A 25532-nucleotide genomic window follows, 5' to 3' on the forward strand; every position below is an offset into this window, starting at 1 on the left:
TGCATACACCTCCCATCCATGTATCTGTCCAATTTATTCTTAAATGTTAAAAAAGAACCCGCATTTACCACCTCGTCTGGCAGCTCATTCCATACTCCCACCACTCTGTGTGAAGAAGCCCCCCCTAATGTTCCCTTTAAACTTTTCCCCCCTCACCCTTAACCTATGTCCTCTGGTTTTTTCCTCCCCTTGCCTCAGTGGAAAAAGCCTGCTTGCATTCACTCTATCTATACCCATCATAATTTTATATACGTCTATCAAATCTCCCCTCCCCTCATTCTTCTACGCTCCAGGGAATAAAATCCTAACCTATTCAACCTTCCTCTGTAACTGAGTTTCTCAAGTCCCGGCAACATCCTTGTAAACCACCTCTGCACTCTTTCAACCTTACTAATATCCTTCCTGTAAATTGGTGACCAAAACTGAACACAATACTCCAGTTTTGGCCTCACCAATGCCTTATACAACTTCATCATAACATTCCAGCTCTTATACTCAATACTTTGATTAATAAAGGCCAATGTACCAAAAGCTCTCTTTACGACCCTATCTAACTGTGACGCCACTTTTAGGGAATTTTGTATCTGTATTCCCAGATCCCTCTGTTCTACTGCACTCCTCAGTGCCTTACCATTTACCCTGTATGTTCTACCTTGGTTTGTCCTTCCAAAGTGCAATACCTCACACTTGTCTGTATTAAACTCCATCTGCCATTTTTCAGTCCATTTTTCCAGCTGGTCTAAGTCCCTCTGCAAGCTTTGAAAACCTTCCTCACTGTCCACTACACCTCCAATCTTTGTATCATCAGCAAATTTGCTGATCCAATTTACCACATTATCATCCAGATCATTGATATAGATGACAAATAACAATGGACCCAGCACTGATCCCTGTGGCACACCACTAGTCACAGGCTTCCAATCTGAGAAGCAATCCTCTACTACCACTCTTTGGCTTCTTCCATTGAGCTAATGTCTAATCCAATTTACCACCTCTCCATGTATACCTAGCGACTGAATTTTCCTAACTAACCTCCCATGCGGGACCTTGTCAAAGGCCTTACTGTAGTCCATGTAGACAACATCCACTGCGTTCCCTTCATCCACTTTCCTGGTAACCTCCTCAAAAAACTCCAATAGATTGGTCAAACATGACCTACCACGCACAAAGCCATGTTGACTCTCTCTAATAAGTCCCTGTCTATCCAAATGCTTGTAGATTCTGTCTCTTAGTACTCCCTCCAATAACTTACCCACTACTGATATCAAATTGACCAGTCTGTAATTTCCCGGATTACTTTTCGATCATTTTTTAAACAACAGAACAACATGAGCCATTCTCCAATCCTCCAGCACCTCACCCGTAGACACCAACATTTTAAATATATCTGCCAGGGCCCCTGCAATTTCAACACTAATCTCCTTCAAGGTCCGAGGGAATACCCTGTCAGGTCTTGGGGATTTATCCACTTTAATTTGCCTCAAGATAGCAAGCACCTCCTCCTTTTCAATCTGTACAGTTTCTATGATCTCTCTACTTGTTTTCCTTAATTTCATAGATTTCATGCAAGTTTCCTTAGTAAATACAGACACAAAAAACCCATTTAAAATCTCCCCCATTTCTTTTGGTTCCGCACATAGCCGACCACTCTGATCTTCAAGAGGACCAATTTTATGCCTTACCATCCTTTTACTCTTAATATACCTGTAAAAGCTCTTTGGATTATCCTTCACTTTGACTGCCAAGGCAACCTCATATCTTCTTTCAGCCCTCTTGACGTCTTTCTTAAGTATTTTCTTGCACTTTTTATACTCCTCAAGCACCTTATTTACTCCCCGTTTCCTATACATGTCATACAACTCTCTCTTCTTCTTTATCAGAGTTGCAATATCCCTTGAGAACCAAGGTTCCTTATTCCTATTCACTTTGCCTTTAATCCTGACAGGAATGTACAAGCTCTGCACTCTCAAAACTTCTCCTTTGAAGGCTTCCCACTTACCGATCACATCCTTGCCAGAGATAAACCTGTCCCAATCCACGCTTTTTAGATCCTTTCTCATTTCTTCAAATTTGGCCTTCTTCCAGTTTAGAACCTCAACCCTAGGATCAGATCTATCTTTATCCATGATCAAGTTGAAACTAATGGTGTTATGATCACTGGAACCAAAGTGCTCCCCTACACACACTTCCGTCACTTGTCCTAACTCGTTTCCTAATAGGAGATCTAATATTGCATCCCCTGTAGTTGGTACCTCTATATATTGATTTAGAAAGCTTTCCTGAACACATTTTACAAACTCTAACCCATCTAGACCCCTAACAGTATAGGAGTCCCAATCAATATGTGGAAAATTAAAATCCCCTACCACCACAACTTTATGTTTCCTTGGACAATGCTTGGACAATCCCTTCAAATCAGCCATGTAAGCTGAAATGGACTCATAGAACATAGAAATCTACAGCACATTACAGGCCCTTCGGCCCACAATGTTGTGCTGACTCCTCTTCCTTTTGATTTCGCTTATGAAACTTAAAGCATTATGTTAACAATATCAGCACAGCTCATTTTGGCTGGTTTGGTTGGAGCAGTTAAACTCCTAAGCAAACTGTATGCATTTTCAACCAATGCAGTCAGCAAAACTGATACTTGTTTTTCATTGACTATTTCATTTGTTTCAAACTACTGCCCAATCTATTCAGTATACATCATCCATTATCTGTTGTGCAATTGAATATGTCTATCTTTCTAATGTACCCAGCTGTTTATGCTTTTTGTTATTTATTATTATCATCTGGTTCTTCACTGTTTATGAACTCATAGCTTGTTAATTCTGTCCATTTTCTGCCTTTTTTAAACTTGACCCTCTCTGTCCCTTTCTGAAGAGAAAAACGTGCTGTGCTTCAACAGGTAAGTAGTCGTCTTGGGTTCATTTTAAAACTTCCTCCTCACCATTATCATGTTTTGTAACTCGAGAAACTAATTGAAATTGGAGCTGGGAAATGGGTCCAGTTAGCTTTTTATGTTTAGTGAGGTGCACACACGTGATGTGGTAGCGTGATGTCATATGCCATTCACGTACTTACATATAACCCATAATGAATTTTGCAAACAAACCAAGAATACTTAATCAAACAATATTACTTAAGTATTACTAAAATACTAAATACATTATAGCATGCTTGACTTTAGTTGAAGCCTTGAATTTAAAAGTCAGGAAGTTATGTTGTAGTTTTTAAAACTCTAGGCCACATCAGAAGTACTGCTTACATTTCTGGTGGCCCCATTTTAGACTTTAGAGAGGGTGCAAAAGATTACTAGTCTGCAGTCTCGATTAGAGGGCATCTGCTACAACAAGAAGTTAGACAATTTGGGTTTTTTTCTCTGGAACGGTGGAGGCTGTTGGAAGATCTGATAGTGGTTTATAAGGTTCTGAGAGGCATAGATACAGTAAGCAGACAATATCATTTTTCCAGGGTTGAAACGTCAAATATCAGAGGGCATGCATTTATGGTGAGTGAAGGTAATTTCAAAGGATGTTTGGATAGGCACATGAATGTGAGGAAAATGGAAGGATTTGGACATTGTGCAGGCAGAAGAGATTAGTTGGCCTTTTGATTACTAATTGGTGTGACACAAAATTGTGGGCTGAAGGGTTTGTTCATGCTATGTTTTATGATCTTTCTGTCTTACTGATTTGTTACATCTAATGATGAGCGCTGGTGTCTGCTGTGTCAAGCATTCTAGTATAAGCATCTACTTAACGGTTCATTTTCTGTTCTTTGACCCACTTTCCAACAACTAATGCTGTGCCCTGCAAGTAGCTGCTTTTAAACCTTGCTTGCACTTTCCATGTAGTAATCCCTCTGTTACTGACTTTGAATTTAGACTTGAGTTTGTGGATGATCCAAGCTCATGTTCTGTTGATCACAACTATCTTCAGACATTTTTTCCAGGATTGAAAAATGGAGTTACTAGAGGTAGTTGTAACATGAGAAGGGGAAAGCCTAAAGGAGATGTGCAAATCAAGGTTTTTTTTAACCTAGAGAATCAGTCATAGAACACCAGCGCAGAAACAGGCCTTTCGGACAATCCAGTCCATGCTGAACTATTAATCTTCCTAGCCCCATCGATCTATGCCCAGACAGGAGCCCTCCATACCACTCCCATCCATGCACCTATCCAAATTTCTCATAAATGTTAAAATTAAGCTCGAATCCATTCACTTCTGCTGGCAGCTGGTTCCGCATTCTCACCGCCTTCTGAGTGAAGAAGTTCTCCTTCATGTTTACCTGAAATCAGGGGTTCCCAACCTGGGGTCCACGGACTTCTCGATTAATGGTAAGGGCTCATGGCATAAAAAAGATTGGGAACACCTGCCTTAAACAGTTCACCTTTCACCCTTAATCCATGACCTCAAGTTCTAGTCTCACCCAAGCTCAGTAGGGAAGAAGTCTGCTTATATTTATCCTATCTATACCCCTCATAATTTTGTATACCTCTGTCACATCTCCTCTCACTCTTCTATGCTCTAGGAAATAAAGTCGTAACTGATTCAACCTTTCCCAATAACTCGGGTCCTCAGGTCCCAGCAACATCCTTGTAAATGTTCTCTGTGCTCTTTCAATCTTATTTATATTTTCCTGTAAGTAGGTAACCAAAACTGTGCACAATGCTCCAAATTATGCCTCACCAATGTTTTTTATAACTTCAACATAACATCTCAACTCCTGTACTCAGTACTTTGATTTATAAAGGCTAATGTGCCAAAGACTCTCTTTATGATCCTGTCTAATTGTGATGCCACTTTCAAGGAGTTATGGATCTACATTCCCAGATCCCTCCATTCTACTGCACTCATTGGTGCTCTATCGCTCGTCGTGTAGATCTTGCCTGGTTTGTTCTCCCAGAATGTAACACCTCTGCATTCCAACTGCCATTCTTCAGCCCATTATTCCAACTGGTCCAGATCCTGCTTCAAGCTTTGATAGACTTTCTCACCGTCTACTACCCTCCAATCTTGGTGTCATCTACAAATTTGCTGATCCAGTGTACTACATTATTATCCAGATCGTTGGTATAGATGACAAGCCCCAACAGACCCAGCACCGAGCCCTGTCACAGGCCTCCAGTTACAGAGGCAACTAACTACTACCACTCCCTGGCTTCTCCCAGGAAACTAATGTCTAATCTAGTTTATTACCTCAACCTGAATGCTAAGTGACTGAACCCTTTTGACCAATCTCCTATGCAGGACCTTGTAAAAGGTCTTGCTAAAGTCCATGTAAACAACATCCACTGTCTTGCCTTCATTGACCTTCCTGGTAACTTCCTTGAAGAACTCTGTAGTATTGGTTTAGGCATGACTTATCACACACAAAGCCATGTTGATTTTCCCTAATCAGTCCCTGTCTATCCAAATACAGTTATATCTCATCACATAGAATACCTTCCAATAACATACTCACTACTGGCCTCTAATTTCCTAGCTTATTCTAGAGCCTTAAACAACAGAACAACATTAGCTATCCTCCAGTGCTCTGGCACCTCACCATTTGCTAAGGATGTTTTCAATATCTCTGCTAGGGACTCTGCAATTTCTGCACTAGCCACCCACAAGGTTTGAGGAAACATCATGTCAGGCCCTGGGGATTTATCCACCTTAATTTGCTTCCTCTGTTATCTGTATATGGTCCATGACCTCACTGCTGTTTTGCTCACTTCTATAGACTGTGTCATCTCCCAGGTAATTATAGATGCAAAAAATCCATTTCAGATCAAAAATTACTCTTCTACTCCATGTCTGATGGCCACTTTGATCTTCAAGAGGACCAGTTTAGTCCCTTGAAAATCCTTTTGCTCTTAACATTTCTGTAGAAGTCCTTGGGATTCTCTTCCACCTTATCTGCTAGAACAACCTCTTGCCTTCTCTTAGCACTCCTGATTTCCTCCTTAAGTGTTCTCTTTCATTTCTAGATTCCTCAAGTACTTCATTTGTTCTCCCTACCTATACCTGCTATGTACCTCCTCTTCCTCCTTAACCAGGACTTCAATATATCTCAAAAACTAAGGTTTCATAAGTTTGTTATCCTTGCCTTTTATTCTGACAGGAACATGTAAACTTTGTACTCTCAGAATTCACTTTTGAAAGTCTCCCATTTACCAAGTATTCCTTTGCCTGAAAACAACCTATCCCAATCCACACTTAAACCAAATCCTTTCTGATACCATCAAAATTTGCCGAACTCCAATTTAGAATTTAAACGCGAGGACCAGATGTACCCTCCTCCATAATTATATTGAAACTAATGGCATTACGTTCACTAGCTACAAGAAGTTCCCCTACTCATACTTCTGTCACCTGCCCTGTGTCATCACCTAATAAGAGATCTAGTATTGCTCTTGCTCCAGTTGGGACTAAGGAAATTTTCCTGAACACATTTGACAAACTCTATCCTATCCAACCTTACTGAAGTATGGGAGCCCCAATCAAAATGTGTAAAGTTAAAATCACCTCCTTGTATTTCTTGCAACAGTCTGCAAACTCTCTACAAATTACCTTCTCTAAATGAGAGTGGTAGAGGCCTAGGTCATGTTGCCAGGAGTAGAGTTGTGGGGTGGAGGTGGGTGGTGGAATGATAGTGATATTTAAGAGGCATCCACCAGATAGGCACATACACGTGCAAGAGTGGATGGATATTAAGCATGTGCAGGCAGTTGGGCTTGATTTAACCTGCTATCATGATTGTCTTGTTTCTGTGCAGTATTGATCTGTGTTCTAACATGTCTCACCGAGAATTCCTTTTGTTTATAGCATTTTATTTCAGCAACAGAATCAGGTTTATCATCACTGACATGTGGCTTGAAATTTGTTCTTTAGGGTCAGTAGTATAGTGCAAGACAAAAATTACTCTATTACAATAAAAAAATTAAAATAAATGAAGAGTTCAAAAGGAGAATAGAGAGATGGTGTTCGTGAGTTCTTGGCAGAGGAAAATGAGGTGTTTCTAAAACACTGAGTATGTTCTTCAGGCTCCTGTACCACCACCTTGATGGCAGTAATGAGAAGAGGATGTGTCCCGGATGGTGAAGGTCCTTAATGATGGATGCCACCTCCTGAGGCAGTGCCTTTTGAAGATGCCCTCAATGGTTGGGAGATTTGGATCTGTGATGGAGCTAGTTGAGTCTACAACCCTCTACAGCCTCTTTTGATCTTGTGCGTTGCAGCGTCCATTCCAGGCAATAATGTATCTAATCATAATGTTTGATGATCTTGGCCCTGCACTCACTGGAATTTAGAAGGATGAGTTGGGGACCTCATGGAAACCTTGCGAATGTTGAAATGCCTTGACAGAGTAGGTGTGGAAAGGATGTTTCCCATGGTGGGTGAGTCTAGGGAACAAGAGGGCACAGCCTGAGAATAGAGGGCATCCGTTTAAAACAGAGATGTGGAGAAATTTAGCCAGAGGGTGGTGAATTTGTGAAATTTGTTACGACAGGCAGCTGTGGAGGACAGGTCATTGGGTATATTTAAGGCAGAGATTGATAAGTTCTCGATTAGCCATGGCATCAAAGGTTATGTGGAAAAGGCCGGGCAATGGGGCTGAGGAGGCGTAAAAAGGATCAGCCACGATTGAATGGCGGAGCAGACTCAATGGGCCGAATGGCCTAATTCTGCTTCTATGTCTTATGGTCATACAATGCTCTCTTCCTTCTATTTCTCATGTTTATATTTTGAGCCCTGTTCTCTCATCTTTCTGTTCCCAGCTATACAATTTTTCATGTACCTTACCCCTCTTACCCACCCCATTCAGTCTTCATTCCCTGATCTTTATCCCAAACAGTCACATACACTTTTGTCTCCCTACTGATGGGAACTTCATCCCTTAACCTCCATTTTTATTCACATATCCAGTCCATGCATTGGTTTGGTCAGAATGTTATATGGGTTGTCACTGAAACCTGTTTCACATAGGGTGTCAGATGTGTTACTGGGCCATTAGTAGTGATTACCTGCTCCACTCATGTTACTGGCATGGTATTTTGGCCCTTGTCATCAAGTCACAGCATGGCCACTTTTGCCTTGTCCCATCACTCTTTACTTTGGTAACACTGTTTTACTTAGTACCCCACTTTGAGTTTCTGCACTAAGTATTCTTCCCCTTTTCTCACTTGCCCTCACTGAAAACTTCTTTTGTCCCAAAGTAATTTGCAGACAAAGTGTTGAAGATTGTAAAATGGTTATTTATTTTTGATGTTAGTTAAATCTATGCAGTTTATTAATTTGTTGGATAATTAATTTATCCAGAAAGTATGATTTCTGAATGATTTTTGTTTTGGTTAAGTTTTTCAAAAAAAATTAAGTTCTTTGGTTAACTTATTTTTTCACCTTGCAGGTACATGCAAAGCTTTTTAGAGCTACTTGAATTTCAGAGCAAAGGACCTGAAGATCCAGAAGTGTCAGATGAGTAAGAATTATTTGTTTCATAAGTATACTTTTCAGGCTTGGGTGTGCTCATTTCTGCAGTTTAAAATATATCCACTATATTTCAATTTGATTGATGATTGGTGTGTGACTGAAAGGCAATAGTTGGAAAATTACCAGCAAATACTCCCTGAAAGTTTGAGTAGTTCCTGTGGTATTTTAATTTGGAATTTCATACATTAGTGTACTTCTGTCCCGTGCTCTTTTCACATGTTTTTCATTCTTTGATTTAATCATGTTTTAGCTCTCGTATGACAAATGTGTTTTGTACCTTAGTTTTCTAGAATCTCTGATTAAAATCCGAAATCGACATAATGATGTTGTACCAACCATGGCTCAGGGGGTTATTGAATATAAGGAGAAGTTTGGCTTTGACCCATTTATAAGTAGTAATGTTCAATACTTTCTGGATCGTTTCTACACCAGCCGTATCTCATTTAGGATGCTTATCAACCAGCACAGTAAGTACTTTGTATTAAAGTTGAGAGCAAATTGAACTATACATTGATTTTTTTCAAGAGCTTTCTTGTGAAGATATAGTGGGACAATTGGTTCTTTTTTTTGGGGGGGGGAGAATAGTATTTTCTAAATTAATGATCAATGATCTGATTGAAATTACTCTGTAGCAAAGTTTGTTTTCATCTTGGAATAGTGCCTTTGTAGCCACCCAAAAGCTAGTCATGGTCAGCCAGATCAAAGTTGGCACCAGAATCTATGGAACTGTTAAGGATGAATAAAAGATGCTATTGGATTGCAGCACATCCAGCTGAACAGGACAAACTATTACTTCATCATTTAGGACCAGCAACCTGAAGCATATTGTGACATGTTGAGATTTTCAATTGAGATTTTAATTGAAATAAGGACCTAGCTGCCCAAATATGGAGAGCTTATAGGGAATGTGCTTAAATGTGAAACTTGGATAGAATTAAATTCCAATACAAGTCTGAGAAAGTCTTTACCAGCAACCTAAATATTAATGGTATTTCGAGGCAATGCTAAATATCAGAAGTACCAGCACAAGTGCTGCATGCAAGCTCAATTTCAATGTTTTAAGAGAAGATTGGAGAGCTACAGAGATGGTTCGAGTATAGAGGATTAGGGTCGATGGGAGCAGACAGTTTAAATAGCTTAGCATGGACTTGATGGGTCAAAGGGCCTGTTTCTGTGCTGCACTTTTCTATGACGAATAAAATGGACACATTTATATCTTAAAGCACTTTGAAAGGTTCTGAATATCTTAATTTGTGTGTATCTAAATATGAGATGAGAAATTTTGTTAATTTCAAACTTGTTTTCACACACTACTATTACATTTTAATAATTTATTTCATAAAATATATTGTAGAACATCCAACACAATTTATCTGTGATGTGACTGATTATTATCAGCTTTATCTACAAAATGATGTAAGAGATTATGCTCTTATTGTTTTCTTTGGTTTATTCTTGGCAGCTCTTCTTTTTGGTGGTAACACAAATCCGGCACATCCTAAGCATATTGGAAGTATTGATCCAAACTGCAACGTTGCAGATGTTGTTAGAGGTATGAGATCTTCAAGTGAGGAAAATATCCCCTTCATACTAGATTACAAAAAAATTGTCAAGTCCAAAAGAATCTAATAAAAATTTGAGAAGTGTATCAGAAGTTGGCTCTAATGCCTATTGAAGTTGTTCTGCAATTGCATCACATCATGGCTGGAATGATTTTTGTTTTTGGCTTGTTCCGCTTTCAAGTCTGTTGCTCATTATCCTCGATTTCTCTATCCTTGAAATGTCTTTCTTAGTCTTGAGTATATTTAATAACTTGCCCTTCTTCAGCTCTCTGGCATGGAGGATTCCAAAGGTTCAAGACCCACTGAAAGGTTATTAATGTTTTGGTTTTGAATCACTAGCTCTTATTTTAAAACAATATGCCTGAGTTCTGAATTCCCCCAGCAGGAGAAACATCCTGTCAGTATCTAATCAGTCAGACCCTCTCAAAATCGTGTATTTTTTGTATATTTATTCGAGGGGTGCAAGTTTAACAGGCTGAGCCAGCATTTAATTGCCTCTCCATGGTTGGCTTTGCGAAGGTGGTGATGAGCTGCCATCCTGAGCCATTGCAGTTATTGAGGTGTGGGTATACCCAAAATCCTATTTGGGATGTAGGATCTTGACCCAGCAATGGTGAAGGAATGATTACTTATTTCCAAACAGGAGATGTGTGACTTTTCAGCTGGTGGTGTTTCCATGCTTTTGCTGCCCTTAGCCTTTGAACTAGTTGAAGTTGGAAGGTGATGCCTGAATATTCTTGGTGAGTTGTAGGAGTGCCTCCTTAAATGGTGAAGACATCTGCTAATGTAAAGTGAAGAAATGGTTGTGGAAGGGGTGCCTATCAAGGGCGCGGCTATGTTCTCCATTGTGTTGAGCTTCTTGAGTTGTATGAAAGCTGCACTTATCTAAGCAAGTACAGAGTGTTCCATTGCTCTCCTGACACGAGCCTTGTAGATGGTAGACAGCCTTTGGGGCATTAGGAGTCGAGTTACTTGCTGCAGAATTCCTATCCTCTGATCTGTTCTATGTATGTGCCTACTGCAATTCAATTTCTGGTTAGTGGCAGTCCCCAAGATGTTGACAGTGGGGAAATCAGGGGATTAGCTACACTTTCGTGTTAATTGTGTGTTTGTTATTATAGTGCACCCAGATCCCTTGATATTGCAGGATTCGGCCAGGGGTAATTTGTCTTCTGTTAAGCTGTTTCTCTGTTTTGCTAACCAGAGAAAATGATCTGTCAATTACTATGTCATAATCCATCAACCATATTTCTGCTCATCTTCTTAACCTTTCTATAATCTCTTGGCAAATTTTCAGCATTCTCCTTTCCCATGATATTTACAAATTTGGCTTAAATACTTGGATCTTTCACGTTGGTTATTAATCTGAATATAAATTGTTGGAACTGTGACGTTGATGTCTGTGGTACCTTTTGGTTACAGTTTGTCAACCTGAAGATGACCTATTTATTGCACATCTGTTATATTTTGTTAATTAATACCCTATCTGTGCTAATTTAATTTGTTATTAGGATTTGGCTGCACATGTAACAATTTAAAAACACAATGTAGAGCCTACAAGCTAGAATGTATTGCCTTTCCCATTTGAATTGCAATGATTAGTGCAGAAAATAATTTTCAACGTTTCATTTACTTTGGATATAAAAGTTTTCTCTTCCCAACACGTCTCTGCCTACCCACCTAATTACTTCAAAAATGTCAGGATGGCTTTGTCAGGAAACTGCATATATCCTACACGACTCCCTTGTCCATTTGTCCCCCCCATCCCTTCCCACCGATCTCCCTCCTGGCACTTATCCTTGTAAGTGGAACAAGTCTACACATGCCCTTACACTTCCTCCCTTACCACCATTCAGGACCTCAGGCAGTCCTTCCAGGTGAGGCAACACTTCATCTGTGAGTTGGCTGGGGTGATATACTGCATCCGGTGCTCCCAGTGCGGCCTTCTATATACTGGTGAGACCCGACACAGACTGGGAGACCGTTTCGCTGAACACCTACACTCTATCCACCAGAGAAAGCAGAATCTCCCAGTGGCCACACATTTTAATTCCACGTCCCATTCCCATTCTGATATGTCTATCCACGGCCTCCTCTACTGTAAAGATGAAGCCACACTCAGGTTGGAGGAACAACACCTTATATTCCGTCTGGGTAGCCTCCAACCTGATGGCATGAACATTGACTTCTCTAACTTCCGTTACTGCCCCTCCTCCCCTTCTTACCCCCATCCTTTATTTATTTATTTCCCCCCCTTTTTTTTCCTCCCTCTGTCCCTCTCACTGTATCTTCCTCTGGTGCTCCCCTCCCCCTTTCTTTCTCCCTAGGCCTCCCGTCCCATGATCCTCTCCCTTCTCCAGCCTTGTATCCTCTTTTGCCAATCATCTGTCCAGCTCTTGGCTCCATCCCTCCCCCTCCTATCTTCTCCTATCATTTCGGATCTCCCCCTCCCCCTCCCACTTCCAAATGTCTTACTACCTCTTCTTTCAGTTAGTCCTGACGAAGGGTCTCAGCCCGAAACATCAACTGTACCTGTTCCTATAGACGCTGCCTGGCCAGCTGTGTTCCACCAGCATTTTGTGTGTGTTACTGCATATATCCTCTGTTCTAGATCAATATTTGACATAACAGCCTTAAACAGATTAATAGAATGTCTGATACCATTATATCTTCAGTGATGATCAGATCTGGAAAAATGTCTACTTCATAGGAGTTGATACAGAATGAAAATAAGAGGGTTTACTGGTTGTATCAGCCATGTGTTGAATATGGACTCTCAGCTGATGTAAATAATTTGATTTAATAAAACTCTGAAATGAAACCTAATATTTCCAACATGTAAGGTTGAGGTAAATGTCACACAACTAAGTCCATTCTTCGCTACTAAGGTCATCTACAATAGATAACCAAGGAAAGTATACCTGAGTGGTTGTTATGTATAGTATGTTTCTTGTTAATTATGAACTTGCTTGATCTTTTGCACTCAAGAACTGAGAACTTGCATGACTGTAGCATAACGAAGCTGCACTTTTCTACCAGATTGAGCAGATATTTTTGACTTGTATCTTGTAAGCTGTATAGTTTAATCTTTGATTTTCATTTTCTTTGTGTAGATGCATACGAGACTGCAAAGATGCTTTGTGAACAATATTACACAGGGTCCCCAGATGTGGAGGTTAATGAATTTAATGGTAATTGGAATTTTCCAAGATTTTTATTAGAATTAATTATAACAAATTGTAATAACCAGGCTTCACAGTATTGATCACTTAATACTGTACATCACACAAAGAGGAAAACAATGACTATCAAATATGCCATTGAAATTATCTGCTAAACATCAATTTTTCCTGGGCTAAATTGAGTTGGGTTCAGTGCACTGCTCATAGTTTCCATTTGCTTGCACTCACCTGACCCAGATGCAGAAGGAACCCTTGCCAAGAGGCTGCTGAAAATTTTTTGCCTAATGTCTCTGATGCTGAGAAATAATTAAAATATAAAATTAGGGAAAAAGAAGATGGAGTTCATTGACAGAGTGAAATGGCCAGTGCTTCATCTATCATTCTGGTCTTCCAGACTGGGATTTAGTTAACTGGAATGCTGATGAATTGGAAGATAACAGCCAACCTGCTTCAATGCAATTACATATCGTTAATGTCACCATATTTAGCAGAATAGTGCTGATCCAGTAACAACAGTGTGGGCTAGTAGAGTGACCCTTCAAAATGCTAGTTCACAAAATGGTATTGACTACATTGATAACATCTCTCAAAAATAACAAAAAGAACTTGTATTTATTTAATAACATGAACATAGTAAGATGCTGAAGAATGCTTCAAAGGCAAATTATCAAACCAAGTTTATTGATGAGTGATGTATGGAGATATCAGGGGATGTTCTTTATGCCAGGATTGGAGGGAGGCTGATATCTGTAGTTGGAGGGAATTATAAAGGGGGAATAGGGAAAATATGATAATGAAAAGTAATGATGCAAATTTTAAAATCATGCTGCTGAAATGGGAGTCAGTGATACCAGACTGATGGGCAAATAACTTAAGACAGGATATAGTTAGTCGTCATTTCTGAAGTGGATACAAACCATCTTGATGGTGCAGCTATGTGATAGAAAAAACTTCTAAACATTAAATATAATACCAAAGTTGCAAATAATTTAGTTGAGCCTAAGACTGTAGCTGGAAAGGAAGATAAGACAATAGTTAGAGAATCTAATTGATGCTTTAAATTGGGGGCAATGCCTTCAGTTTATTCTGTTCAGGACTTTGCACAAGCAGTATGATAATTTAGTGATAGTCTTGTGGTGAAGAGAACTGATGGTGCTAGGTAATTTCATTATATATGTGGAAAATGACTTTCCGAACAATGTCATTGTAGGCAGCATGTCGATTAGAAATGTAAACCAGTTATTCTAATTTTGAACCTATTCTATCGGATATCTGACTACAATGCACCAAACATATACTTAAATTAAGCTGTATTGACTGCTTGACATCCAAGTCAATCTTTATTTTTTTCACATAGTGTTTCTTTGATACTTCTCCACTGGTTATTAAGATGACATTCAAAATTGCTCCCCAGGCTTTTCTGTAAAATTGATTTTAATGACTTGATGAGCTATTCTTCCACAATCCAGTAATACTTCAAGGTTTTTCTTATTAAAGATTATCAGTGTAAGCAATAATTTTGTTTCTCCCTCCACATTTGCTGCTTCACTGCTGAATATTTCTAGCAATGACAGTGTATTTTATCAAAGGTTCAAAGGCATGTGTCTGTATACAACTCTGAAATTTGTATTTCTCCAGGTAGCCATGAAACAGAAAGAACATCAAAGTCATTCAGAGAAAAACGTCTTCTCCCACCCTATACAAAAAAGAACACCATCTTGATCTTCAAACCCCAAAACCCCCCTTCCCCTGCACAAAACGGAACAGGAACGGGCAATTTAAAGAAAATGCAATATAAAAACCATAAGTCTGAAAAGGTCCACGGTCCATAAACACAAAAGTCCAATCCATAGCACAGAACCACGATATCATCTTCCGATATCGCTGATGTTCATCGAAAGACAGGGACACCACACAAGGCAGAAAGGCCTACCGGCCTGCCACAGTGAGCCACACATCGATAGGCCGCTCACAGACTCCTTCTCTGGCAGTGATCAGAAGGCTGAAGTTGGCGCTGAAATTCTCGCTCACCTTCTGCATTTGCCTCAATGTCTCAGTCTTCCTTGGTGCTTTAATCGTGTTTTGTTTATTAGCTCATCAGGTAGCAAAAATTGTTCCAGTTCAATCAGCAGATCATGTTTATAAATTTGTTTTTAAGTAGAATTGTAATATGTAATATTTATTGTATGGGTGTTAATAATTGTGCAGAGGAATATACATAATTAATGAATGAATTTATCAATATGTTTCAGCTAAAACACCTGCAAAGCCTATCCAAGTGGTGTATGTACCCTCGCATCTCTTCCACATGTTGTTCGAATTGTTTAAAGTAAGTTAACAGTTTCAGTTTCATAATTGCTGAAGAAAGTAGCAATATATAATTTTGTGTTTGCATTTGTTGGCGCTTGAGGGACTTCCATTTTTAGGCTGTTATCTACCTTCCTAGATCAATGCTTTTGTCAAGAATTTTAAGACCTAATTTTTAAATTTAGAATTTATAAATAGGCACATGGTATCTTAAAATTCCAAGTTTAGCTTTGTTTACGTGGTTAACTATAGTTAATCTTTTGCAGCATGTATGGGGACAGGAAGAGAGCAATTAATATTTTAACCTTATTCTGCTGGTCATACACTTTGTAGCTGATCTGCATCTGTACTCATTCACTTTAGCTCCATATCCTTGAATCTACTTGTCATGCAGGTATAACTTTTCTTAATTATAACGAATAATTTAACTAGCATCTTCTGCTTTCATGGATGGGAACTCTTTTCTGCTACCTCAGATTTTATTGTGAAGATGTACCTCCTGATTGGCTGGCCTAAATTTAAAGTTTTGTTGTTTTTGAACTTCAGCGTTTTACCAAAGGAAATTTTTCACTCTATCTAGCCTATCAATTGCTTTCAGAATAAAACAAAACAACAGATCTATTCTCCTAAAGGAGACCAATATCTCCTTTTGATGCAATACCACCTCATCCTATGAGGCTTCATTTAAAAAATATTAAAAATGTATCATTTCATTACCCACTTTTATGATACATTATTGCCAGTTCTATCTTACAGGAACGTCTAAATCTCTTTTGACCTTTTTACTTTCTGTGTAGTCACTTACCTTAAAAAAAATGTGTGGAATCTCCATTTTGTGGAACCAAAATGAATGATCTCACTTTACCTGTGTTGATGACAACTCCCAACAATATTGTTCACTTAGGTAATTGATCAAGGTCTGGATAGTTTCTTTTTTATATATGCTACTTACTGAGCCAGCAGCATTTTTAACATTGGCAAACTTTGGTATATAGCTTTCTGTGATAATAAATTTAGCTAATAGATGAAATTACAGCAATGATATTTTGGTGATCTCACTACTCAAGTCCTTGCAGTAGAAGCACATAGTTCCCTTGACTGCTTTTGTGAAGAGGATTAAATGTACCAATTATTCCACAAACAATTCAGAAAAAATATGTTCCAAACATAAAAATCAAATTTTATGCATTTCCTCACTAGAATTATTATTTTTCTGTTAGTTGGCCTGTATTGTTCATTGATATTTGCTTTTATTTCTGTTTACTTTGGCTACCAAATCTGTTAAACTATTTTAGCTGCTTTCAAAGCTTGAGCAACTCATTCAGTGTATCTATTCAAAGTTGATTACATTCTAAGTTAATAGATAATTTTGGTTTTCCATCCTAAACTCGTGGGTTACAAACTTTTAGGATCTCGGAACATAGAACATAGAATAGTACAGCACAGTACAGGCCCTTCGGCCCACAATGTTGTGCTGACTCTCAAACCCTGCCTCCCATATAAGCCCCCACCTTAGATTCCTCCATATACCTGTCTAGTAGTCTCTTAAACTTCACTAGTGTATCTGCCTCCACCACTGACTCAGGCAGTGCATTCCACACACCAACCACTCTCTGAGTAAAAAACCTTCCTCTAATATCCCTCTTGAACTTCCCACCCCTTACCTTAAAGCCATGTCCTCTTGTATTGAGCAGTGGTGCCCTGGGGAAGAGGCGTTGGCTATCCACTCTATCTATTCCTCTTATTATCTTGTACACCTCTATCATGTCTCCTCTCATCCTCCTCTCCAAAGTGTAAAGCCCTAGCTCCCTTAATCTCTGATCATAATGCATACTCTCTAAACCAGGCAGAATCCTGGTAAATCTCCTCTGTACCCTTTCCACTGCTTCCACATCCTTCCTATAGTGAGGTGACCAGAACTGGACACAGTACTCCAAGTGTGGCTTAACCAGAGTTTTATAGAGCTGCATCATTACATCGCGACTCTTAAACTCTATCCCTCGACTTATGAAAGCTAACACCTCATAAGCTTTCTTAACTACCCTATCCACCTGTGAGGCAACTTTCAGGGATCTGTGGACATGTACCCCGAGATCCCTCTGCTCCTCCACACTACCAAGTATCCTACCATTTACTTTGTACTCTGCCTTGGAGTTTGTCCTTCCAAAGTGTACCACCTCACACTTCTCCGGGTTGAACTCCATCTGCCGCTTCTCAGCTCACTTCTGCATCCTATCAATGTCTCTCTGCAATCTTTGACAATCCCCTACACTATCTACAATACCACCAACCTTTGTGTTGTCTGCAAACTTGCCAACCCACCCTTCTACCCCCACATCCAGGTTGTTAATAAAAATCATGAAAAGTAGAGGTCCCAGAACAGATCCTTGTGGGACACCACTAGTCACAATCCTCCAATCTGAATGTACTCCCTCCACCACCACCCTCTGCCTTCTGCAGGCAAGCCAATTCTGAATCCACCTGGCCAAACTTCCCTGGATCCCATGCCTTCTAACTTTCTGAATAAGCCTACCGTGTGGAACCTTGTCAAATGCCTTACTAAAATCCATATAGATCACATCCACTGCACTACCCTCATCTATATGCCTGGTCACCTCCTCAAAGAACTCAGGCTTGTTAGACACGATCTGCCCTTCACAAAGCCATGCTGACTGTCCCTGATCAGACCATGATTCTCTAAATGCCTATAGATCCTATCTCTAAGAATCTTTTCCAACAGCTTTCCCACCACAGACGTAAGGCTCACTGGTCTATAATTACCCGGTCTATCCCTACTACCTTTTTTGAACAAGGGAACAACATTCGCCTCCCTCCAATCCTCTGGTACCATTCCAGTGGACAACGAGGACATAAAGATCCTAGCCAGAGGCTCAGCAATCTCTTGTCCCGCCTCGTGGAGCAGCCTGGGGAATATTCCGTCAGGCCCCGGGGACTTATCTGTCCTAATGTATTTTAACAACTTCTCTTAGTTACTTCCATTGTTTCATTGACAACATCCATTCAGGTAAATGGATCCCAATCGTCTTGTATCTGGAGGAGGCAAGTTGTCTGATAGTAATTTTAAACTACTTTAACCATTATTTAATATTATTTTGTTTTAAATGGGCTATTTCTGAGAAATAGCCACAACTAGTATTTGACTAAATTTTAATCTTGGTACCATTTTTTTTAAAAGTACATGTGTGAATAATACACTTTATCTTAAAGCAAATATCTTAAAATTAACAGCTTTTCTCAAAAGACATTTCTCTGGAAAATTAAGGCAAGTCCGGAAACACAACTTCTCCTGACTCACCCGTCATTAGGTGTAACTTCCCGCTGCAATTATTGACTCATTTGGTTTACCCTTAACTCAAATTATTTGGATATATGGAACTTTTGTTTATAACAGAACTCTATGAGAGCTACTGTTGAACTTCATGAAGGGAAAATGGAAGGTTACCCCCCTATAAAAACTCTGGTTACATTGGGAAAGGAGGATTTATCTATTAAGGTAAGTACAGCAATTTTGTTGTGTTTCAACATACAATCATAGCTAAAGAAACACGAAACCAAAATAAATTATGTTGATAAGTTGTTAGAAAATACTGTAAAGTTGGTAACTGACCACTGTTCCGAGCAACACAAAAATGGCTTGATTTAATTTAAATAAAAGAAACTAATTTCTTTTGCCCAGGTGTTGTTACAGTCATTGTGGTAAACTTATGAAACTGAGTCTTGAACATTCAAAATTTCAAGCTCCTGCAAATATGACATGAGGTTTTGAATTCTCTGGGATTAGGATTGCTTGTGGAGTCCTACAGGAGATATGATCTAATGGCAGTGCAGTACACTCAAATTCATTCAAATGCATAGACAAAAATAAATGCTGGAGCAGATTGCTTCTATTTGAAAGAAAGGAAATAAAGAAATTTGAGGGACAAAGTAAGTGTGAGGTTATTTTTGATTTTTTTTTAGCTTAATAGTATTGTAATTAATAACTATTAAATACTATGAAAAAAATAGATCCCTCAAAGTTGCCATGCAAGAAGGTGTATAATATACCAGCTGTCATTAGTCAGGGGATTGTATTCAAGAACTGCGAGGTAATGTTGCAGCTCTATAAAACTGGTTAAACCAAACTTTTGAGTATTGTGTTCAATTCTGGTTGTTTTATTATAGGAGGGATTTGGAAGCTTTAGAGAGGGTATAGAGGAGTATTTGACACAATGCTGGAGAAGAGCGCATGTTTTGTGAGGAAAGGTTGATCGAACTAGGGCTTTTCTCTTTGGAGTCACGTGAGGAGAGAGGTAACTTGATAGAGGTGTATGAGAGGCATAGGTAGAATGAACAGCCAGCACCAGGCTGACAATGGCCAATACAAGTGAACATCCATTTAAAGTGAATGAAGTAAAGTTTAGGGGAGATATCTGAGCTGTGTTTTTTTTTTACAGAGAGAATGATAGGTGCTTGGAACGCACTGCCAAGGGTGATGGAAGATGCTGATATAATAAGGACATTTCAGGGACTCTATAGACACATCGATAGAAGGAAAATGAAAGGTTATAGGCCTTGTAGGAAGGAAAGGTTAGACTGATTATATAGGTCAGCACAACAGCATGGGCCAATGTTCTATGCTCCAAATTAAATAAATGACTACTGAAATATTTATTTTTTATATTTTTAGTTGCATTATTTTTAGTAGGATTTGAGTAATAAGTCTGTGATTGTAGCATAACCACATATCAAAAGACTTTCAGCTGTTTCATGGGCACTACTTTTTGTAACATTGCATTGAGTGAGACCCTGTATCAGCTAAGTTACCACAAAATTTGAATGTCTCGGTGTCGTAGAGGGCTTGTGGCAGCAAAATCTGACTTACAGTATTATATATTTAATCTTGATGTCCCGCTCAAAACTAGTTGTTCCGATCTAAAACTGAGTTTTAATATTAGATTTATGGAAAGAGGGAAGAGTGAACATTTCAAGTTGTGGACACTTTGTTAGGGCTGGGTAAGAGAAGTGCTGCCTGACCTGCTGAGTATTCGAATCACAAACAAGGGAAAGTCTGCAGATGCTGGAAATCTGAACAACACACACAAAATGCTGGAGGAGCTCAGCAGCATCTGTGGGGGAAAAAAGTAGAGTCGACGTTTCAGACTGAAACCCTGCTGAGTACTGCCAGCATTTTCTATTTTCATTTCCGAATTCCAGAATCTGCAGTTTGATTTTTAATTTTTAGATCTAATATTCATATAGTAAATATATTTATTGTATATCGAAGGACTTTATTCATTTGGTATTTTTTGTGATAGCCACGTTGAGCAAGATAGCTAAGTTGTATTAGCTTTAATGCCAATCCTTTTTCTATTTTTTTGCAGATATCTGATAAAGGGGGTGGTGTTCCTCTGCGGAAGATCGAGCGTTTATTTAATTATATGTATTCTACGGCACCCAGTCCCAGCTTGGAGCCATCACGGGCAGCTCCACTGGTAGGTGCTCTATTTGCTGTTCTTTGCCAGGTGCATCAAAAGTTCATTGAAATTTGTTCATTTTATGTTCGTGACATTGATTCATTCAACCTAACTTCCACAAAGTATCCATCTCTTTCTAATATTGAGTGGCAGTTCTTGGTTCATATACTTCAACCATTTTAATATTCTAAATCATCCAGACCACTCCTTTAAAATCTGGAATATTGTGTAAATTGTTCTTTTTTTCTGGTCAGTAACCAAGAGCCCAAACCAGAGTTTTAGCTAATTTGACTTATTACTGGAGCCATTAAACTTTGTTGATTAAATGATTACTGAGCAATTTAATTGTCCCCTCTTTTTGTTTCTACAAACTGGAATCTTTTAGTTCATTCATTGACGGGAAGAACTACTGTTGGCAAGGCTATCATTTTCACTCTGTTATTAACTTCACTTGAGTTGAGTGTCTGTGAAGCAGTTAAAAGTTTGAAATATTCTATGGGTCTGTAGTCTGCATTGTCTGGATTTAGGTGTTCATTTTGGATCATCAATTAATTGATAGTTTTTCTCCTTTGCTTTATAATGGTCCACTTTGAGTGAGCATAAGAAACTCCTATTTCCTGTTGACTGACATTAATTTGTAAAATTGTTCTCCCATGTAACCAACATGATGCTCATCTAAAATTTCCTCTTTTGAAGATTGTTGCAAAGAACCTGGTCTTCATCTTTCTCTTCCTCAAATTCTCCTACCTGTTTTTCATTATCTTCTTAAAAGGACAGCTTCCGTCCTGCTAGTGTAAGACTGTTGAACGGTTTTATTAGTACAATAAGATGAACACTTGACTTCACAATCTGCCTAATTATAGACGTGCACCTTTTTATTTGCCTGCACTATATTTTCTCTGTAACTGTAACACTTTATTCTGCATTCATCCTGAACCCTAACACTTCTACTTCCTCAGAGCATTGTTCTAATGAAATGATCAGTATAGATGGTATGCAAAACAAGTTTTTCATTGTGCCAATAATAAACTGATTCAATTCAGTCCAATTATGATGATACTTTATATAGTAAAATGTGTTTTTTTAAAATTTTCTGCAGGCGGGTTTTGGATATGGCTTGCCAATCTCCCGGCTGTATGCTAGGTACTTTCAAGGAGACCTCAAATTGTATTCCATGGAAGGTCTGGGCACAGATGCAGTCATCTATCTAAAGGTACCTTTCAACAGTGAAGGAGAATTCAAGAGTGGGATAGTAAAATATGTATTTGGAATACTAGCTGCAGCTTCGAACAATCCGGATTAAGGAATTGGAGCTGGAACTGGATGAATTCCAGATCATTTGGGAGGCTGACGAGGACATTTAGAGAGCTAGTTACACCCAAGGTGCAGGACACAGGAAACTGGGTGACAGAAAGGGGAAAGGAGTTAAGGAGCCAGTTCAGTGTATCCCTGTGGTCATCCCTTTCAACAACAGGTACATCACTTTGGATGCTGTTGTGACTGGGATTGATCTAATAGAGGAAACTCAGTGTCGAGTCTCTGGCACTGTGACTCATAAGGGAAGGGGGGAGAATAGGAACAATGTGGTGATTGGGGATTCGTTAGTTAAGGGAACAGATAGGAGGTCCTGCGGGCAAGAATGAGATTCCCAGATGGTATGTTGCCTCCTGGGTGCTAGGGCCCAGGACATCTCAGATCGAGTCCTCAGCATTCTTAAGTGGGAGGGTGAACAGCGATGGGTTGTAGTGCATGTTGGTACTAATGACATGGGTAGGACGAGTTACAATGTTTTGCATAGGGAGTTAGTGTTAAGTTAAAGGACAGGACCTCCTGGGTTGTGATCTCAAGATTGCTACCTGTGCCACGTGCTAGTGAGGTTAGAACTAGGAAGATTGTACAGTGTAGTGCTTGGCTAAGGAGTTGGTGTAGGAGGGAGGGCATAAGATTTTTGGATCATTAGGCTCTCTTCTGGGGAAGGTGGGACCTGTACAGAAGGGACAGTTTGTACCTGAACTGGAGGGGGACTAATATCCTAGTGGGAAGATGTGTTAATGCTGCATGGAGGGATTTAAGCTAGAATTGCAGGAGAATGGGAACCAGAGTGCCAGAACATTTAGTGGAGAGGTTTGGAGGCAGATGTTGGTAAGATCTCAGACAAAGTCAGGAATCAAAAGATTGAGCATGGTGCGACTAGTGTCCTGAGCTGCATATTGTAGCCATAATGAGAATCGGTTACAGGAGGGGCAGGACTGGCAGCTCAATTTTCCGGGGTTTCGTTATTTTAGATGTGACAGAGCAAGAGGGATTAAAGGAGAAAGGATGGCATTACTAGTCATGGAAAATGTCAGACAGCCTGGGGCTATATTACAGACCACTCAAAAATCCTAGGGATTTAGGGGAACACATTTGTAAAGAGATCACATATTGCTGCAAGAAACACAAAGTTGTTATGGTAGGTGATTTTAACTTATTGACTGGGAATCCCATACTGTAAAAGGACTGGATGGGATAGAGTTTGTCAAATATGTTCAGGAAAATTTCCTTCATCAGTATGTAGAAGTCCCAGCAAGAGAATGTGATACTGGATCTGCTATTAGGGAAAGAGACAATCTGATGACAGAAGTTTGTGCAGGGGAACACTTTGCATCCAGTGACCACAATGCCATTAGTTTCAAAGAAAATATGCAAAAAGATAGGTCTGGACCATAGGTTGAGATTCTAAATTGTAGAAAGGCCCATTTTGATGGTATCATAAATGATCTGGCAAGTGTGGATTGGGGCAGGCTGTTTTCTGGCAAAGGTGTACTTGGAAAGTGGCAGGCCTTCAAAAATGAAGTTTGTAGCCTGTCAGAATAAAAGGTAAAGATGACCAGTGTAGGGAACCTTGATTTTCAAGAGATATTGAAGAACTAGTTAAGAGAAAAGAGAGGTGCCAAGTTGTCTAGGGACAAATGAGGTGCTTATGGAGTATAAGGAAATGCAAGAGAATACTTAGGAAAGGAATCAGGAAGGTGAAATTAGGGCATGAAGTTGCTCTCGCAGACAAGGTAAAGGAGAATCCTAAGGGATTCTCCAAGTATGTTAAGAGCAAAAGGATTGCTAGTGACAAAATTGGTCCTCAGGAAGATGAGAATGGTAATCCATGTGAGCCAAAACAAATGGGGGAGATCTTAAATGAATTCTTGGTATCTGTATTTACTCAGGAGACAGACACAGAGTCCATAGCAGTGAGGCAAAGCTGCATCAACTTCATGGATCTTGTATAAATTACAGATGAAGAGGTGTTTGCTACCCTGAGGCAAGTCAGGGTGGATAAATCCCTAGGGCCTGACAAGGTGTTCCTTCGGACCCTAAAGGAGTCAAGTTCAGAATTTGAGATATTTCTGAGCAGAGATATTTAAGACACCTTAGCAGCAGGAGAGGTACCAAAGGATTGGAGGATAGCTAATGTTGTTCCACTGTTTATGAAAGAATCTAAACATGAACCAGGAAATTATAGGCTGGTGAGTCTGACATCAGTTGTGGGAAAGTTATTGGAAGGTATTCTAAGGGACCGGATGTATGAGTATTTGAATAGACATGGACTGATTAAAGGGTAGTTATCATGGCTTTTCGCGTGGTAGGTCATGTCTAACCAATCTTACCTAGTTTTATGAGGAAGTTACCAGGAAGGAGGATGAAGGCAAGGCAGCGGATGTTGTCTACATGGACAAGACATCTGACGAAGTCCTGTATGGGAGGTTGGTCAAGAAGGTTCAGTCGCTTGGCATTCAGGATGAGGTAGTAAATTGGATTAGACATTGGCTTTGTGGGAGAAGCCAGAGAGTGGTAGTAAAGGAGGCCTGTGGCTAGTGGTATGCCGCAGGGATTCGTGCTAGGTCCGTTGTTATTTGTCATCTATATCAATGATTTGGATGATAGTGTGGTTAACTGGGTCAGCATGTTTGCAGATGACACCAAGATTGGGGGTGTAGTGGACAGTGAGGAAGGCTGTTGTGGCTTGCGGAAGGATCTGCATCAGCGGGAAAAATGAACTGAATAAATGGCAGATGGAGTTTAATGTGGACCTGGTAGGACCATCCAGGATAAGTCTTATACAATGAAGCGTAGGGCACTGAAGAGTGTGGTAGAACAAAGTGTTCTGGGAATTTGTTGTTGTTCAGTTGTTAAGTCAGCTCCGACTCTTTGTGACCTCATGGACTCCTGCTCACCAAGCCTTGTTGGAAATTGCCTCTCTATGATCCCCCAAGGTCATACGCATTGTCTGAATAATATTATCTGTTCATCATAGCCTATGTCGTCCTCTCCTTTTTTTACCTTCTGTTTTACCTAACATGAGAGTCTTCTCCAAGGAATCTTGTCTTCTCATGAATCTAGGAATACAGATACATAATTCGTTGAAAGTGGCGTCAGAGGTAGATAGGGTCGTAAAGAAAGTTTTTGACACAATGGCCTTCATTAATCAATGTATTGAGTACAGGAGATGGGTTGGTATGTTGTACAAGATGTTGGTGGGGCCTAATTTGGAAT

At 39.6% G+C, this 25532-nt stretch overlaps 1 protein-coding gene across 5 annotated transcripts in view; it reads left to right on the forward strand.

Moving 5' to 3' along the window:
- pdk3a (pyruvate dehydrogenase kinase, isozyme 3a) overlaps positions 1 to 25532 on the forward strand; it is a 141781-nt gene that overhangs the window by 39108 nt on the left and 77141 nt on the right. For all 5 annotated transcript variants that reach the window (XM_063050878.1, XM_063050876.1, XM_063050877.1 and 2 more), the window contains 8 exons: positions 8395 to 8466; positions 8760 to 8944; positions 9940 to 10029; positions 13153 to 13230; positions 15474 to 15550; positions 18941 to 19042; positions 20910 to 21020; positions 22102 to 22215. In XM_063050878.1, coding sequence (XP_062906948.1) covers positions 8395 to 8466; positions 8760 to 8944; positions 9940 to 10029; positions 13153 to 13230; positions 15474 to 15550; positions 18941 to 19042; positions 20910 to 21020; positions 22102 to 22215 — 829 coding nt within the window. The remainder of the gene's footprint in view (positions 1 to 8394; positions 8467 to 8759; positions 8945 to 9939; positions 10030 to 13152; positions 13231 to 15473; positions 15551 to 18940; positions 19043 to 20909; positions 21021 to 22101; positions 22216 to 25532) is intronic.

This window comes from Mobula hypostoma, chromosome 6, assembly GCF_963921235.1.
Source record: "Mobula hypostoma chromosome 6, sMobHyp1.1, whole genome shotgun sequence".
Taxonomy (NCBI): Eukaryota; Metazoa; Chordata; class Chondrichthyes; order Myliobatiformes; family Myliobatidae; genus Mobula; species Mobula hypostoma.